Source organism: Humulus lupulus, chromosome 3 (assembly GCF_963169125.1).
Source record: "Humulus lupulus chromosome 3, drHumLupu1.1, whole genome shotgun sequence".
Lineage (NCBI taxonomy): Eukaryota > Viridiplantae > Streptophyta > Magnoliopsida > Rosales > Cannabaceae > Humulus > Humulus lupulus.
Genome location: NC_084795.1, coordinates 12,258,412 through 12,276,029, shown reverse-complemented (window position 1 = coordinate 12,276,029; position 17,618 = coordinate 12,258,412). Strand labels below are relative to the sequence as shown.

Here is a 17,618-nt window from a genome sequence, read left to right as displayed (position 1 = left end):
GGCAGCTGAGGAAGGGCAGCTGGCGTGATGGGCCTGGGAGCAGCAGCTGGCTGGCGAGCCCAGGAGGCTTCGACTGGCTGAGCAGGGGCATTAGGCTTGGGTCGTTGGGTGCAGGCCCAAGTGGCTGGGAAGGCAAGGAGCAGGCGTGGGCCTGGGTGAAAGGTGCACCTGGGCCTTGCTTCAAAATCATCACTTTTTCTTTCATTTCTTTCAAAACTAACAGTTTTCTTTTCTCTTCTTTATTTTCAAACATGACAAAAATGCAAAGTACATCCTACAAAATAAATAACACGTTAAATTATAATCAAATACTTTCAATTATAGAATAAATCGTAATCATGAAAATATTAATTAAAATTTAATTTACTTTGGCAATTAAGTTCAATAAAATCACATTTTTAACTTTTAATCTAATAACACTAATTTTGAATAATTAAACTACAACATATCATAATAAAATATCTATAAAATTACACAAAAATCTATAAAATTACAATAAAACTAATAAATTCAAAACTACTTAAAAACTTAATACATTACTTAAAAACTCAAAAAACTCAAAGACTAAACAACAATTAGTATAAAAAATATGGTAAAATAATTCTATTTTGTAGAGTTATCACCTTCATACTACATTGTTACGACATAATGGAACTTGGGATGAGGAGGAATTTGTTATGGTTTACTCCCAAATTTTCTGGAGTCAAAGATGTACTCAAAAGACTCACTTTCGAAGTTGAGGATAAATTGATTGGGAAAGATTCAACTAGTGAGTTCTTTAAAGGTTAAGGAGGCGTACAAGGCTATAGTAAATAGTAAAATAGGGATAGATACTACGTTTTGGAAAATACTTTGGAGGATTCCGGTTCATGAAAGAGTTAGATTCTTCCTGTGGAAGCTGGCCCGTAATATCCTTCCTTTTGGTCAACAGAGGCTCCCAAGTATCTTCCAGACTTCTATGTCTTGTAGCCTTTGCAAAGCTAATGAAGATTCTTTCCAGCTTCTTTTCTTCCACTGTCCTTTTTGCAAGACAGCTTGTGGTTTAGCAACCTTTGGGCCAGAGCAACTTCAATGGGAGTTGTTTGGAGAATTGCTTATCAGTAGTGGGATAGGTAGTGGGCTAAGTAGATGAGGTAGATAATGTTGTTTTAAAAGGAAATTGACAACGTTGTTCATATTTTTTTTTTATTGGTTAGGTTTATTAAAAAAATTATGATGGGACAGTTTAAGCCACCTTTAATGTTGCTCCAATTGTAGATACTTTTAGAAGTGACGCTCTCTTCTTTTCCTCAAGTCTAGAGGTTTGAGATTATCATTTTTTTTCTTAGCAAAAAAAAAAAAAAAAAAGGCATGTAACCTTTATTTATGTTATTGAAAGTATATAATAGGCATGTATTTTTTTTTCTTCATTAATTTGTTGTTGAAACTAATACATAAAATTAACTAATAATTTTTTTTAGGGAAAATTACATAATACACCGTATAAAGCAAAAAAATTTGAAATATACGGTTGCCTACTTTTATACGGTTTTTTATTTCAAATATACGGTTTTTTATAAAGTCTTTTTTTCAAATTCCAAACCCCGAAGTTTTTTTGTATTCTCTTTCTCTTTCATCTGTTTCATTCTCCGTTTCTCATTTTTTCTTTGGCCGAGTCCGAAAACCTAACTGAGTTTCTTCATTTTTTTTCAAAATCGTTTGGCATTGACTGGTTAAACAATGGTTGTCACTCGTGCGGGGTCTGCATCTCCTGCTCGGTCGGGTGCTGCGTTCTCTGGCCCAGCATCCTCGAAGCATTCCGACGATCAAGAGTCTTCCGAAACGAAGGGGAAACTTCTGAAGAGTAATCTTTCTCCTTTGTCTAAAGGGAAAGCTGTTTTGAAGTATTCATTGGATTCTCCCCTTCCTAATGTGATCGAGGATGATGTTGGTGGTTCAAATGAGTTGAAGGAGGGCGACATGCATGCGAGTGTTGACTTAATTGGGAAAAAGTTGAAGCGAAAACATGTTGCATTGTCAAAGAGCAAAGTCAGTGCGAAGAAATCTAAGAAACTATCTATTGGAGGTTCTAGTCGAGTAAAGTGCAAGGCTAACAGAAAAATTGCGAAGAAGAATGTTGGTTTACTGGATAAACCGAAGGTATTTATGTTTGTGTCGTTTAAATTCGTTTTGTTCTTTTTTTTCTGTTTTTTATGGGTCTATTTGTCTTGTTGCTGTTAACAATTGTTATTTTTTTGTATCAAAGTGTTACAGGTTTGTTAATGGTATTTCTGATGTTTGTAACCTTGTTTTCCATTTTTGTAAACATATGTTACAAGTCATAATTTGGTAGTTTTGTAACGAAGTGTTACAAGTTTGTTAATGTTCTTTCCGATGTTTGTAAATATGTTTTTCTTTTCTTTAAACTTATGTTACAGGTTCTAATTTGGTAGTTTGTGTATTTTATATATTAGGTTTTATATTCTTGAAATATGTTTTCTATGTTGTTCATGCTCTGATCTGATTTATGTTTTTAATTTTGTTAATTTTTGTTAGGTTTTTGTACCTATATGTTACATGTTTGTTAATGGTATTACTGATCTTGTAACCATGTTTTTGTTTTTTTGTAAACATATGTTACAGGTCCTATATTGTTAGTTTTTGTAACCAAGTGTTACAAGGTTGTTAATGTTCTTTCTGATGTTGTAAATATGTTTTTCTTTTTCTGTAAACATATGTTACAAGTTCCAATTTGTTAGTTTTTGTATTTAAAGATAATAGGTTTTATATTATTGAAATATGTTTTCATTTTTTCAAGTTTTGATTGTATCTGTTTTAATTTCATTTCATCAATTTGTGTTTTTCTTGTCATCTAATCATTTGATTTGTCTTATTTTAAAATTTTGTTGGTTGTCTATTATTCTATGCAGCATATGGAATGTTTTATCAAACATGAGGATCATTATAGAGCAAGAGTCAATTTTCACTGTGGTTTTGAGAAGATCAATGTGATCTCAGAAAAATTGACTGACTCTCAAAAGGTTTTGTTTAGTAAGACTTGCTTTGGTCATTTTCTAAACCTTAAATCTTATGCTAATCAAGCTAAATTGGTTCACCATGTTTTGTTGAGAGAAGTTAACCAACCAAACTTAAATGAAATGTGGTTTAAAGTTTGTGGAAAGCTGATTAGGTTTTCTTTGGGTGAATTTGGGTTATTGTCTGGGTTAAATGTGTTTGGTGATATTGATAGAGGTGGAATTAAGAATAGTAATCCTATTGGATTGTATTCGAAATTTTTTGGTGACCATACAAGGGGCATTTCAAGAATTATTGTTGAAGAAAGGTTTAAGGCTGCCAATTTTGATAATGATGATGAGGCTGTTAGGATGGCTGTACTTTACCTGATCACTAACTTTTTGTATGCTTGGCAAAAAGAGAAGAACATTGAAAAAACTGACTTGTATCTTTGTGATAGTGGTGGTTTTAATCATTTTCCATGGGGAAAGGATATTTTTAATGTGACTCTCTCATCTTTGAGAGATGCTTTAAGGGAAAATGAAGTTGTTATTACTCGGCAAGGTTCTTACCCAACCTATAAGTTGAATGGTTTGCCATTTGTTTTCCAAGTTTTCATTTACGAATCAATTCCTAGTTTAGAGGGAACTTATTGTGAGAAGGTTAGTTGTGGTCTGCCTAGGATTATAAATTGGTCATCTGTTGCAATCCCATCTCATAAGGAGCTTGAGAGGAATGTGTTTTCATTACATAAGGTAATTTTTATTCTTTTTGCTTTTCTTTATATATGAATTTATTTGATTTTTTTAATATTGTAAACTGATTTTTCTGTGTTGTTATTTGCAGACCAAAATTGTTAAAGTTTTGCCCACTGATGAAGAGAACAATGCCTTCAAGCTTGAAGGTTTTTTCCAGTGCAACAAGGATATGAATGTTGCTGATTTTGAGGATGATGATTTTGTTGCTCCTCCAAAGAAACCAACCAGTGAGGCTCCTTCCTCATCATATGTTCCTTGTGTGACATTTGGTTTTTCTGATATGAAAATTATTGTGGATGAATGTCAGAAGAAGTGTAACATTATGTCTAAGGAAATTGCATTTTTAAAGTCTGCTAGTGAATCTAGACATAGGGCATTGATGGAGATGTTGGTTAATCTGAAAAACGATCAAGATTTAAAACACAAGGCAGTTATGGAAATGTTAGGTGAGTTGAGGCCAAAATCATGTGGTATTAATGATGATATTGATCATGTTGATGTTGGTTTTGTGGGAGCTGATGTTGGTGATACTTCTGGTGGTGGTGGTGTTTCAAAGGAAAAGGATAAGTTTTTTGAGAATGAAAGTTTTACCCAAGTTTTTGATGAATGCATTCAAGCAATGCAAGAAGATGCTGCTGGAGATATGGTAATTGCAGATGATAAGAATGATACAGTAAATGAGAATGAGAAGACTACTGGGAATGATGTTGAAGAAACAATGGTATGTATTCTTATCTAAATATTAATTTTATTGCTTGGTTGGTTTGTTATTTTTTATTTTATATTTTATAGATGTTTATATTTCTGTTAATATATATAATTAATATTTTCTTTTTATTAATTTTTGTTTTCCCTTTTTGATAGGAATCTGATTTTGTTTCCATTGGAGTATGAGAAGTGGAAGAGAAAGTTTAGAATTCTTGTTTTGTAAACCTCTTGTTATTAATTTGTAAACTTTTTATTTCTAAGTTAGTTTTGTACAAGACTTTTCCAGAGCATGTATAAACTCTGTTATGTTTTTGTAAACTTATGAATTTTGGAATTTTTTGTTTGGCAATTATTATTTTTTATTATATATACAACTTTTTTTTCCAGAGCTATGACCAGGTTATTTTGGTTTCATGATTTGTATTTTTTTAAGGTAATGTATTCATGTATTTCTGTATTAATTTATAAAATTTTGTTTTTCCATAGAATATTGTCAAACCTCATGATGATGTAGCTGATGTTGTTAAAGATCTAGAAGAAGAGGCTCATATTTTTAACAACATGAATGTGGAGATTTTTGATAAAGTTGTTCATGCAGCTGTTGGTGATTTGGCAAAGAAAAAGGTAACTAAACAAGGCAGATATTGTATTTTGTTTTCTCTTTTTGCAATATGTTCCAATAGTTGTATTATTGAGTTTTTCATATTATTTTTGTTTCTAGGAAGTTATTATGGCAACACCCATTGCTGGTTCTTTGATGAATCCAGTAGTTGTGTCTACTCCTGTTGTTGGCAAAAGGAATCCAAAGCCTGCTACAGTTTTGCAATCTCCTTTTGTTAACCAATTTGGATCATCTTCTTCTAAGGATATGAAACATTTGGAGGTTGTGAAGTCTAAAAGGAAGGTTGTGGGACGATATGCTTTTGGAGACAATCTTTTTGATCTGCCTAATCAAATTGACCAAGACTCTTTTAACAAGTGGTTTTCTCTGGGGCTGAGAAAAAATAATAAGTATGCTTCTATTTTTTAATTGTTTTTTTATTTATTTTGTATTTCAGTTTCTGTTTCACCATAATTCACTTTTAAATGTTTATAATTGTTATAGGTATAAGAAATTTGATGATAATAATAGTATCATTAAGGAGCCATTTCAGTTTTGTGTAACTGAGATTGAGAGAAAAATTTGGTTTTATGATTTAGTTAAAGATGGGAGGGATTTGGACAATGAGGTATTTTTTTCCCTTATTATTATTAAGTTGTTTTAGTTTTACTGTTTTCATTATTCTTATTATGGTTTGCTTCTTGTTTTTTCAGCATATTAATGTGGCATTTTATTACCTTAGAAAAAAAGCCAAGTATTGTGAGTTGATAAATGTTAGAGTTACTACTACAGATAACTCTTTTGATCAAGTTATCACTGCTCTGTATGATGTGTATCTGTCAAGTGACTGTGATCGATCTGTTATATCGCATAACAGTGTTATTTTTTAGTATATTTGTGGTTATAAAATGCTTTGTAACACCCCTTGGTCGCTAGTAGATTTCATTTTATTCCCTATTAATATGACTGTTGTTGGCTGTAATCATTGGATTCTTGGGGAGTTCAACGTGAAGCAGAGATTTTTTAAAGTCTACAACTCAATGAGGAATAGAGTTATGGATAAGAAAGTGTTGAAAGTTGTTGAAGCATATTCTACTTTGTTGCCCTTGTTTCTTTCTTTAAATAATTTTTATGAGTCAAGGGAAGATATTGATCTAAATGCACAAGCATTCAAGGGCATTGATATGTGTCACCCGTTGGACATTGTGTTTGATGATGAGGTTCCACAACAGAGTAACAAGTAAGTGGTTTTTTTTTAGTTATTGTTATTTTTTGGTTGCATTATTTTGTTTATATGCATTTATGTGTTACTGATTTTGTTGTTTTTTTTTTGTAGCGATTGTGGGATTTTTATCATAAAGTTTGCTGAATTTCTTATGCATGGACTTATTGAAAATATCCCCAATCCTCTGAATGTTAGTTTCCAGAGAAACAAAATTGCAGTCGAGCTATATGTCCATGCTAAAAGAAAGAAAGATGAAGGCTATCTATCTGATGGGGAGTTCAGAGGAAGAATGAGCAAGAAGATGTTGAATGTTAATGCAATGGAAGTATGAGAGCATCAAAGTAGTTAACATTTTGGCTTTTATCTTGTAAAGAAGATACATACTTATGGCAAGATAACTTTTGTGTCTTTGTTTTGCAAACTTTCAAGCAAGTATCATGTTTGAATATTTTGAATACTGTGGCATATCATTGAATTTTGATATTAGCCCTTTTTTATGAGGAATGTTGTACAGAGGTGTCTCAAGTTTGTAACTTGAGTTCACAACTTTATTTTTATATTTCATGTTTTAGGTAACATCTGTTAAAAGTTTGTAACCTAAGTTCATGCAAAATTGCGTAGCATTACTTAACGTCTATTAATAGTCACGATAACTTCAGTTTCAAATATGTATCAAATCGTTTCAAACTTTTGAAGTTAATCCTTTTAAATGGACTGGAAATTTACAAATGAAAATCAAATATTTTTGTTTCAAAACTGTAACATAAGCTGATAAAAGAACTTATTTCACATTTATTTGATGTTGGAAGTGTCTGTGAGAAACTAGTAACATATCTGTAACAATTATGTAACAAAATGTTACATTAATATTCATTTCAGATATATCTGTATCAAATATGTAACAAAAATTTACAGATAACGCCCTGAACATTAATTCTGATATATTGATGCAAATTTTTTCCTAAGTTTTTATAATATTCCATATATTCAATAAAATTTCATAATTCTTTATCACAAGTAATAGTGATAAGTAATGTTCCAATCACCGTACTGAAACATACAAAGTTTCAAAATTCAAATAAAAAGTATTTTTAATCTATAAGCTTTGAGTGCTTTTTTGTTTTTTTGTTCTCAATAGAGGCTGGTTTGTGCAGGTTTTTCGGTTGTGCCCAAGCTCTCCACACCTTCCACATTTAAGCTGATAAGACCCTTCTCTTGCTGAGACAAACCTTTTTTTCCTTGGCCTTCCACTTTTTCTGTTTCCCTTTGGAGGTAGTACTTCTATTTCCTCAACATCAGGCGGAACTCTCCATGTTTTTGGATCTCCCAATGGATGTATTGATGCATTATAGGTGTTCAACATGGCTTGTTTTGTGAAATAATATGAGCAATATTTTTTATACTGAAGGTTCATCTTTCTAATGACTGCCATGGCATGTTCACAAGGTAATTCATCCAAATCAAACTTGTTACAAGAGCAAGATTTATTTGCAATGTCAACAATGTTTGTTGTTAAACCATTGTGTACACTGTAAATGAGTGTGCTAGCTGGTTCTACCTGCAATGAAATTATAATAATGAACAAGGAAGTATATTAATACAGAGGTATTTATAAATAAAGGAAATAGTTGTACTTACAGTCATTCTTAATGACTTGACAAAGTTCTTTCTTAAGTATTCCTCTTGTTTCTTTGGCAATTCTGTAAATGTTGCTTCTGCTTCTTTTTTGTTGTTGTAGCTCCATTTTTGAATCAGGTTTCTAAGGCACTCGAGTAATGTTGTTACTGGAAGCTCTCTCATTTCTTTTAGTGCTGCATTAATGGATTCAGCTATGTTTGAAGTCATAGCTGCATATCTACGACTTTTGGAGTGGATTCTTGCCCACTTTTCATATTTAACCTCATTGGCCAGAAAAGGACGGATTCCTTCATGTAAACTGTCCAAGTCCTTCATGTATTTTTCAAAATCTTCCATGTTATAAGCTTTTGCAGCAGCATGAAATGCAATACTGGTTGCCTCTGCGTCTGTTTTAAACTTGGTCTTTATGTTGCAGAAAAGATGGTAGGAGCACACTCCATGAGTTACATTTGGAAAGACATTTTTTATAGCATTCTCTATGCTTTCGTGTCTATCTGAAACTATACACAACTCTTCTCTTTCTCCATAACATTCTTTTATTTTTCTGAAGAACCACTCCCATGAATCATTGTTTTCCGAATCTGTTATAGCAAAAGCCAATGGGAAGATGTGTCTATTTGCATCTTGTGTTGAAGCTGTGAGAAGTGTACCGCCAAATGCAGCTTTTAGGAATGTTCCATCAACAACAATTACTGGAATGCAATGTTTCCAACCTAGAATTGATTGTCCCATAGCCATATAAAGATATTTAAATCTGTTTAGACTATCAATTTGCAAATCTGTTACAGTACCTGGATTTTTGTGCTTCAAAATGTGCAGATATCGTGGAATGTCTCGGTAGGAATCTTGACTTGAACCATGTACATAATTAACTGCTTTTTCCTTAGATCGCCATGCTTTTTGGTAACTCATGGAAACTCCATATCTGTCCAACATGTCTTTAGCTATATCTTTAGGTCTATAATTTGTTTTTGGATCTGTGAACTTGGTCTTCACAACATTCCCAACCATACTACTTGAAGCCTGTCGGTGATCTCCAAGAATAATGTCCAAGGAACATGTGTGGGCACGATTGAACTTCCTAAGTTGGAACATATCTGTCTTTCCATATCTTGCAGCACGAAATGACCACGTACATTCTGAATCAAGGCACTTCAACTGATATTCTTTTTTGCAAGATTTGTGGACCTTGAACTGAAAATTGTTTTTTATGGCATAGAGACCAATTGTTGTTGTAAGAACCTCTTTGTTTTTGTATACCTGTTTTTCTCTTATTCCATCAGAAATTGCATGAGTTATAATTGTAGTTTCTGTTCCAATATGTTCAGGAATTGATTCATGTCGTTCCTTCTCCAAAATCAAATCTGTAATTTGATCTGCCAACTGAATAAAATTTGGTAGTCCTTGAGGTTCATCTATAGAGAATGTCGATGTGTCCGAAATATCATTCTCTATATTATTACTACTTGAAGCAACAGTAGAACTCATCTTTTGAAGTGCTCCACAGGTAATTGTTTGGTTGTTCTCTGTTACAGAAACTATCAAAGGGTATTTTGTGAGTGTTTTGTCATTTCTTTTGCACTCCAAGTAGAATTGTATAGAGCTATCACTTTTGATCTTCAATGGAGGCAATGTTTCTGCAATCTGGTACTCAATTGTTGCATTTTCTGTTGACAGAATGGTAGACAACTCTGTAGACAAGATATTCATTAGTGTTGTAAATGAGCAATCTAATGGTATTAACACTCCCAGCATTTTGAAATCCTCATACACATTATTTTCATTCCAATGACCATCATAATATACCAAAGATGTTATTGGATTCATGGCTGCAGATGAATAAAAAGAAAAATTAGATTGATATGTAGAAATTTTATATTTTCATTATAAAACAAAATAGGATATAAACTACCTTATGGGTTAAAAACTACCCAATCCAGCACAAGCTATTCAATAACACATCCCCCAACAAAATGAGAATTTAGCATATAAACTCGTCCCTTTATTGGTTTTTAAATGACCAAATTCTGCACAAGGAAGAGCAAATAACTTAAAGATGAGACAATCTAAGAAACATCTTTATAATATTGTAACAGTTTCTTTTTTTTATAAAAGGTTTTCAGGATTTTCAAATGTTTCTATGGTAAATTTTGTTTATGATTCTGTGGAGATATGTGTTAAAATATATGTTTTTGCTATAATTATCTTAATGATTTCCGAAAGCTATAAATTATGTTCCAATAACAAAATAGAAGACCCATCGATTCAAGGAAACTTACCACAAAACAGATATCGTGTAATTTGTTTTGTAGACCCATCGATTCAAAAAATTTGCAGTAGATTGCAGAAGAAAATTTCTCATTTTTTCCCTGTTTTCTCGGTTTTGTAAGCTGAAATCCATGGAAATGTTGAGTACAGCATGTTACAAAAACTTTGGCCGAGTTGTGATGGTTGGGTTGGGTCTTCGGTATATAATGGTGGGAAATGTTGGGTCTTCCGTATTGGATTGGGTCTTCCGTGAATTGTGGGCTTCACTTTTACCGTAATATTGTAAGAAGTATGTATTACCGTATTTTTCGAATTCTTTTAGTGAAATGCCGTATATATAAAATTTTCCCTTTTTTTTAATGGTTGCGTGGATGGTGTAAATGATGTAAATGACAACTTTGTATTTATCAACTGTCGATCTAACCTAATTATAGTGTAAAATCTAACTTTTGGATTTTGAACACCAACTGTGTTAAATACAATAACTTCGTGTAAATATGACAATTACAATAATTTTGTATAAAGATGCAAAAATTTCATTTCATAGTGAAGATTTTATTTACTCATAGTTGCTCTACAAGAAATATATTTTATACTTAATTTAATAAGGTTTAAAATAAATTGAATATAAGATCTTTGATCTTTTAATATTAAATGCATACATCCTTACTATATTCTAAGACGTTATATGCCTTTGGGAAAAAAATTGTCTAACCTTTTTGTGGATTTTCAATTATATCCCAATTTTTTTGTCTTTTATTGGTACACTGAGGACTTTTGTTCACTGAATTATGTTAATTATAGTATATATGGATACTACTTTAATCTTTTTTTATTACTGCTTTAATATATGTGATATTAACACAGTTAACTCAATTCTTCTAACACGCTACTTTATTGCCAATTACATCCTTTCTTGTTTTTTATTTATTGAATTTTGGTGTCAATTTTTATGTAATATTGATCTATTATAAATTATGCTTAATTTACTGTCAACACAAAAAATAATTGGGTCAGCTATCTAATATTGCAAGTATGCTTACATTTTCTTTATTATTTTTTTAATTTATTTATTTAATTATTATCAACTAAAATGAAAATAAATTCTTCTTATTTTGTTTCTTTTTCTGTCTAAGAATTAGCGTGTCATAACCAAATTTAAAATCTCATATAAATACACTATTATTTCTATGGTTTTACTTTGCGTGAAGGTATTAATAATAATAATAATTGTAATTAAGTTGACTAAAAAAAATTCATAGGATTTTCAGGGTTTTGTGACTGTGTGCGTGGTGAACTATTTGCTAGGTTGCTATAAAAAATTATTATTATTGATAAGATTCATATATTTGGTAATAAAGATTTTAACATAGATACTTATTTCATTTATACATATTCATATTATAATTCTAATTAGGATACTGTATATATTATTTTATTTTTTTAAATGAAAAATTTATGCTAGCAATTGATGTTATATTATTTTAAATAATATAATTTTAGATTAAATAATGTGATTTGTCACACTTTGTAACTTATTATTGAGAGTTATAAAATTGGACATGTCTGTATATCCAAATGTGACATATTTAGGAGTTACAAAGTCAGTTACAAATTTGTAACTCTCAAATATTACACAATAATGTGTAGATTGTATGTCACACATTTGAGCTTAGATTTTATAAAGTCATAAGTGATATATATGGTTGTTGGAGATAAGATTTCAACTCTCATAATGTGTTTGGAGGTTACAAAGTCATGTGAGAAGATGATAGAACCGTTCGGAAATGCAAAAGTTGAGTTTTGTGAAATTAGGGTTGTGGTCGCGGCCACTAATTATCCTTGGCCGCAGCCTGGGGGACCGAGGCCAGTGGCCGCGGCCAGGGACACCGACAACCAACTTCATCTTCTTTTTTCCATATTGAACGGTTCTAACACCTCATGTAACTCCCAAAACTCATTTTTAATTCCATAAACATCAAATTAACACATTAGTAACAACCATGATGGTTAGTGGAATTTGAAATTCAAAGGGTGTCTCAAAACTCTATAAATATGAGCATATTGCTCACTTATAAGACAACATTATTTCTATTCACTAGAGCACTTGGCTATAAATACACCAAAATGTGATACTTATTTCCAATATTGTGAGAATCTCTTAGTGCTTGAGATAGAGGCAAATAAGCTTTTGGACAAAGGTTGTAATTGTAAACCTTGTTTAAGTTGGTGATTCTCAATATTTTTCACTTTGGTTGTGTAAGTAATAGAATGCTTTCCTGTTGTTCTTGTTCTTATATTGTTTATTCTCTTTATTTTCTATTTACATATTTACTTGTATATTTTGTTTTAGAGTTGTAATATCTTCTATTACTTCTAGTTTATTTGTATCTATTGTCTAGAGTAATATTTTCTATTATTATCTGCATCTACGTGTTTCTATATTTACTTGTATTTTTTGTTATTGAGTTGTAATCTTATTTAATCAATAACCTTATCATTTGTATTATTTTGCCTAGAGTTGTAATAGTTTTTCTTATTTCCATTGGATAAATTTGATATTCTCTAACAATTGAATCACTTAGAGGGTGTTTGACTCCTTAACTAAAAAACCGTTTTTTGTTTTTAAAACCTAAAAACTGTTTTCTGAAAACATGTAGGGGTATTTGATATTGTTTTCAGAAAATAATTTTTAAAAACAAAGTTATAAAAAACATAAAATTTTGAGAACAACAAAATGTTGTTTTTAGTTGTTTTCAAACAAAAAAAATTGTCAATTTTTTTCTTACATAACATTTTTAATTATTATTATCTCATATCACTTTCTCTCTTATTAATTTATCTTTCATCATTTTTTTCTCTAATATCACTTTCTCTCTCATCACTTTTGATCTCCTTATTTTATTTCTCATCACTTTTTCTCTCATTATTTGCTCTGTCATCACTTCATATATCCTCATTTTTTCTATCTTGTCATTTTCTCTCTCATTTTTTTTCTTGCATCAATTTCTCTTTTCTAAATTTTTCTTCGTCAAAATTTCTCTCCTCAATTTTGCTCTCCTTATTTTTCATAACTTTTTATTTCACATTACTTTATCTCATTATTTATTATAAATGTTTAAAAGAGTTTTTTCTTGGTAAATATATTTATTATTTTTTTATTTAAGATTTTTTTTAAATAAAACTAAAAAATTATTTTTAGAAAACATTAATAAAATATATGTTATTTTTCGAAAACTATAAAAATTATTTTCTATTCTAATTTCTGAAAACATAATTTTAAAAACAAAAAATAATAAACAATGACAAACATGCTTTCCAGTGAATTGCAACTTATCTTGACTCATTAAATTCTTTTTAAAAATTTATAGAAATGGTAGCCCATGGCCTTCCGTAGTGTAAATAGGAAAAGAATACACGAATGTCTCAAACTTATTATCTGATTTTTTTTATTTGACTAGTATTTATATAAAATTTATCTAACCAGACTTTAAAATAAAAAATCTGAAAAATCAAACAAACTTTTCTTTTTTTCCTTTTTAATACTACAAGTTTACAACCCATCCAAATCTTCGGAGAGTTTTTTTAAAAAAAAAATCAATTGCTACTGATCAACGACTAACTTTTAATTTTATATATTTGTTTTACTTTTATTATTTGATTTTTTTACGTGTTTCTCATATGAATTTTGAACATAAATATTAACATAGTCAAGCTCCAAGTATTTGATTGCATCACAAAATTGAAATTCAACCACTATTAGTTAGAGATAAATATATACTTTCAATGAAAATAAAAAAAATTATTACTAATTCTAAATAAAATAATATAAATGACAAGATGATGATTAAATAAATTTATAACTCTGTTGTAAAAATACAAGTAAATATAGAAATAAGAAAGTGAAGAGAATAAAAGAAATAACAACGTCGACAAAAGTTACAAATAAACTATAATTAATAGAACAAAAAATGTAGAAGAAGTTATACAACTCAATAACAAAAAGATACAACTACATATAAAGAAGAAATAGAAGAAAGATAACAAAATAACACAAGAAGAAATAACAAAAAATAAGAGATAAAACTTTCTCACTCACACAATCAAAGTGAATATACAACTTAAACAAAATTTACAACATTTATCCAAAAGCTTATTTTTCCTATCTCAAGCACTAAGGAAACTCTCACAAATTGGAAATAGCTATCTGGAACAAACAAGTCTCTAGGTGAATTTCTAGTCAAGTGTTCTAGTAGATAGACATAGTGTGTCTTACAAATGAACAATAAACTCCTATTTATAGAGTTTTGAGACACCATTTGAATTTCAAATTCCACCAACCTCTATGATGGTTACCAATGTTTAATTAGATTTATGGAAAAAAAAAAAAGAGTTTTGGGAGTGACTAGAGGTATAAAAACTGTTCAATTGGAAAATTTGAAGTTAGAGTTGGCTGTCAGCGTCCCAGGCCGCGGCCTGGGATGTTCTTGGCTGCGACTGCTAGCTTCGGATCTCCTTGCATTTCCAAAACGGCTCAATACTCTTCACACATGATTTTGTAACCTCTATACACATTATGAGAGTTAAAATCGTATCTCCAACAGTCATATCACTTGTGACTTTCTAAAATTCAAACTCAAAATATGTAACAAATAATCTTCACATTATTGAGTAATTTTTAGAAATTACAAATTTATAACTAATTTTGTAACTCTGTGTTACATACTTGAAAATACACACTATCCAAAATATAACTTTCATATATAATATATTATAAATTGTGTGTCACCTTATTTAATCTAAAAATTATATTATAAATAATATAACACTATTTCCCTGTAAAAATATCACTCAAGTGAGAACGTAATCATGTTTATTGAGTATTTGCCAAAAACTTCCTCATAGAAAAAGCCAAAATTTGTCTCTTTAAAGTATATAAGAGGTTCTTAAGTATAGCAACAAGATAAGATAGTTGTAAATTGGTTCCATTCTGTCCCTCTCATTCCATTTCTATTTCCGTCTCATTTCATTACGGCTTAATTTTTTATTGGAGCGGGCGGCAAATATTTGTTCGGGGTGGTGAATCCGTTTTATTTATTTATTTTAAATATATAAATAAATATTTATAATCTAAAATAAACTAAAAAGATTAACATAAATATATCTCCTTTATATTAAAAATTTGTAAATAATAAAAAATATTAGTTTTAACAATTTATTAATTTTAATGAAATATCTTAAATATTTAATAGAATACACTTTTAAAATTAATTAAAAAAATATATTGATTAATTATATTAATATAAATTTAAATTCAAATGTTACAAAATATTATTATTATAATAATATATAATACAAAATTAGATATTTAATAATTATATTAATATAAATTTAAATGTTATAAAATATTATTATTATAATAATATTTAATACAAAACTAAATATTTAATACTTATATTAATATATAATACATAATTTTAATTTTTATTAAAAAAATTATTATTTATATTTAAAAATATTATTAAATAATATATATTTAAAAATTATAAACAATATTTTGGTTTAATTTTTCATTTAATATATTTATGTTATTTTTTTATATATAATATTATATATTTATTTATTTGAAATTAATAGACAATGATATAAATTTATCAGAAATAATTAATTAAATACTTTAAATTTTGATTAAAAATTAACTAAAATATCTTAAATGCTACTATTTTCAAACTCACTACCAAAAAAAATCTCATTGACCAAATTACCTGGTAAGAACTCAGAAAATATTTATACTTAAAATCCAAAAAATAATATACAATATTTATAATCTAAAATAACAAATATTATCCCTAATAAATTAAAAATAAAAAATCACAAAAAATTAAAATAAAACTTGATAGAGTAATATTTGGAGACGAAAAATCATTACCATTCCCACCCATTTTCTAATTAGACGGGGAATTCACGTCTAATAGGTGTGGCCCCGTGGAGTTTCGTTTATGAAGAATAATTGACATTCTTAATTGACATCTATTTTTTTCAAATTAATTTAATGTATAAAGAATTATGTTTTTTTTATACTATAAATAATAATTTCGTGTATAATTGTATTTAAGTTGAATTGAGCAAATTATTACATCAGATGTTGACACATTCCACATTTGATGATCAATAAATATTAGAATGAAATCTAAAATTGGAGTATATATATTGTAGCTTTACAATATAATAAATACTACTACTATTATTAATGTTATTAATAATTATTTGATAGGCAACCTATAACACCGACCGTATTAATCGCCGTCGCCGTTTAATAGTGCAGTTGCTGTCGTTGTAATTTGTCCCATATGTGTTTGGATAGGAAGAAAAAGAAATGGAAAAACTCTCAACTGAGCAGAAAGTGACAATTGTCCCTAAATTAATACGTAAAAATATACATGAGCGGCAAGTAATTGCCACGTAGTGAGTAAGAGATTTGGTTCAACAAACAAAGAGATGAGTCATTTTTTAATTTCTCTCAAAATAAAAAAAAATTATTAAAGATATAGATGAGTCATTTTTGTTATGGTCTTTTTCATTGATTACATCACAGCAGCAACCAACCCAATCTTTTCCTTGAAACAATTGCTGCCTTATTAGATTATCTACGATAGAGTGGGAAAAGTTTGTGGATTTTTATATTTACCCCATTTTATAAAAAGTATAAGATGTTTAAAAAAATATGAAGAATTTGATGAATGCTAAAAGTTGTTAAATTTAGTATAAAATATAGTATTGATTAAGTTTGATATATCAATAAATATTACTTTTTTATTAATCATATTACTACTAATTATAATTTAGTAGTTGATATTTAATAACTAAATATATATCATTTTTTTTAATAAATTTTTTTAGAATACGTATCTTGAATACTAAAAAATAATAAATTTTTGTATGTTTTAAATAAATATTAAATGAATTTTTTTTGTTAATTTTTTTTTTTTGGGTATTGTAGCACAATTATAAATAATGAACAAAATATAACATTAACTTATCGTTTGTGCTAAATTTGACACAAATTTACATATTAAATTGAAGATGGCCTTACATCGAGCTTTTTTTTTTTTTTTTTTTGAAAGGCTTCATAAAATAATATATATATATGAGAATTTTTCTATAGGGGCTTCACTTTAAGCCTTACCGGTGGGGCTCTCAGTGTTCTCGACCCGTGAACAGTTTTCGGCGCGATTTTTTTTTATGACCGAGTATATTAGAGCTATTTAGAGCATCGACGTGATTTTTAGAAAATTCTGAATAGTTTACAGTACCGAAAACTAAGTTCAAACATATTGTTGCACGTGTGACTAATTTTTTTTAAGTGCATGGAAAATAACATATTTGAACCTAGTTTTCGGTACTGTAAACTATTCAGAATTTTCTA

At 29.1% G+C, this 17,618-nt stretch overlaps 3 protein-coding genes across 3 annotated transcripts; 2 read left to right on the top strand and 1 right to left on the bottom strand.

Annotated features, from left to right (window-relative positions):
• Nucleotides 1-1,583: 1,583 nt before the first annotated feature.
• On the top strand, nucleotides 1,584-5,951 carry LOC133823642 (uncharacterized). The gene is made up of 7 exons (XM_062256498.1): nucleotides 1,584-2,139; nucleotides 2,910-3,749; nucleotides 3,841-4,473; nucleotides 4,947-5,084; nucleotides 5,182-5,471; nucleotides 5,566-5,689; nucleotides 5,775-5,951. Exons 1-7 carry the CDS (start codon nucleotides 1,720-1,722, stop codon nucleotides 5,949-5,951), a joined length of 2,622 nt encoding a protein of 873 aa, XP_062112482.1. The 5' UTR covers nucleotides 1,584-1,719.
• Nucleotides 5,952-5,963: 12 nt separating this feature from the next.
• Nucleotides 5,964-6,844, top strand: LOC133820930 (uncharacterized). Its single transcript, XM_062253491.1, has 2 exons — nucleotides 5,964-6,301; nucleotides 6,398-6,844. The coding sequence occupies exons 1-2, from the start codon at nucleotides 5,970-5,972 to the stop codon at nucleotides 6,615-6,617; spliced, it is 552 nt and encodes a 183-aa protein (XP_062109475.1). The 5' UTR covers nucleotides 5,964-5,969; the 3' UTR covers nucleotides 6,618-6,844.
• A 440-nt stretch (nucleotides 6,845-7,284) lies between these two features.
• LOC133823641 (uncharacterized) lies at nucleotides 7,285-9,751 on the bottom strand. The gene is made up of 3 exons (XM_062256497.1): nucleotides 7,925-9,751; nucleotides 7,471-7,844; nucleotides 7,285-7,336 (listed from the first exon to the last, which is right to left on the bottom strand). Exons 1-3 carry the CDS (start codon nucleotides 9,749-9,751, stop codon nucleotides 7,285-7,287), a joined length of 2,253 nt encoding a protein of 750 aa, XP_062112481.1.
• Nucleotides 9,752-17,618: the final 7,867 nt, after the last annotated feature.

What these genes read in the sequence shown, in the direction of transcription:
- LOC133823642 (XM_062256498.1), top strand. Translation starts at nt 1,720, where the DNA reads ATGGTTGTCACTCGTGCGGGGTCTGCATCTCCTGCTCGGTCGGGTGCT. An exon ending in ATGATGTTGAAGAAACAATG is followed by an intron (nt 4,474 to 4,946) that starts GTATGTATTCTT and finishes GTTTTTCCATAG; the next exon opens with AATATTGTCAAACCTCATGA. An exon ending in GTGATTTGGCAAAGAAAAAG is followed by an intron (nt 5,085 to 5,181) that starts GTAACTAAACAA and finishes TTTTGTTTCTAG; the next exon opens with GAAGTTATTATGGCAACACC.
- LOC133820930 (XM_062253491.1), top strand. Translation starts at nt 5,970, where the DNA reads ATGCTTTGTAACACCCCTTGGTCGCTAGTAGATTTCATTTTATTCCCT. An exon ending in GTTCCACAACAGAGTAACAA is followed by an intron (nt 6,302 to 6,397) that starts GTAAGTGGTTTT and finishes TTTTTTTTGTAG; the next exon opens with CGATTGTGGGATTTTTATCA.
- LOC133823641 (XM_062256497.1), bottom strand. Translation starts at nt 9,751, where the DNA reads ATGAATCCAATAACATCTTTGGTATATTATGATGGTCATTGGAATGAA. An exon ending in TCAAGTCATTAAGAATGACT is followed by an intron (nt 7,845 to 7,924) that starts GTAAGTACAACT and finishes ATTTCATTGCAG; the next exon opens with GTAGAACCAGCTAGCACACT. An exon ending in TATCAGCTTAAATGTGGAAG is followed by an intron (nt 7,337 to 7,470) that starts GTGTGGAGAGCT and finishes TGTATGTTTCAG; the next exon opens with TACGGTGATTGGAACATTAC.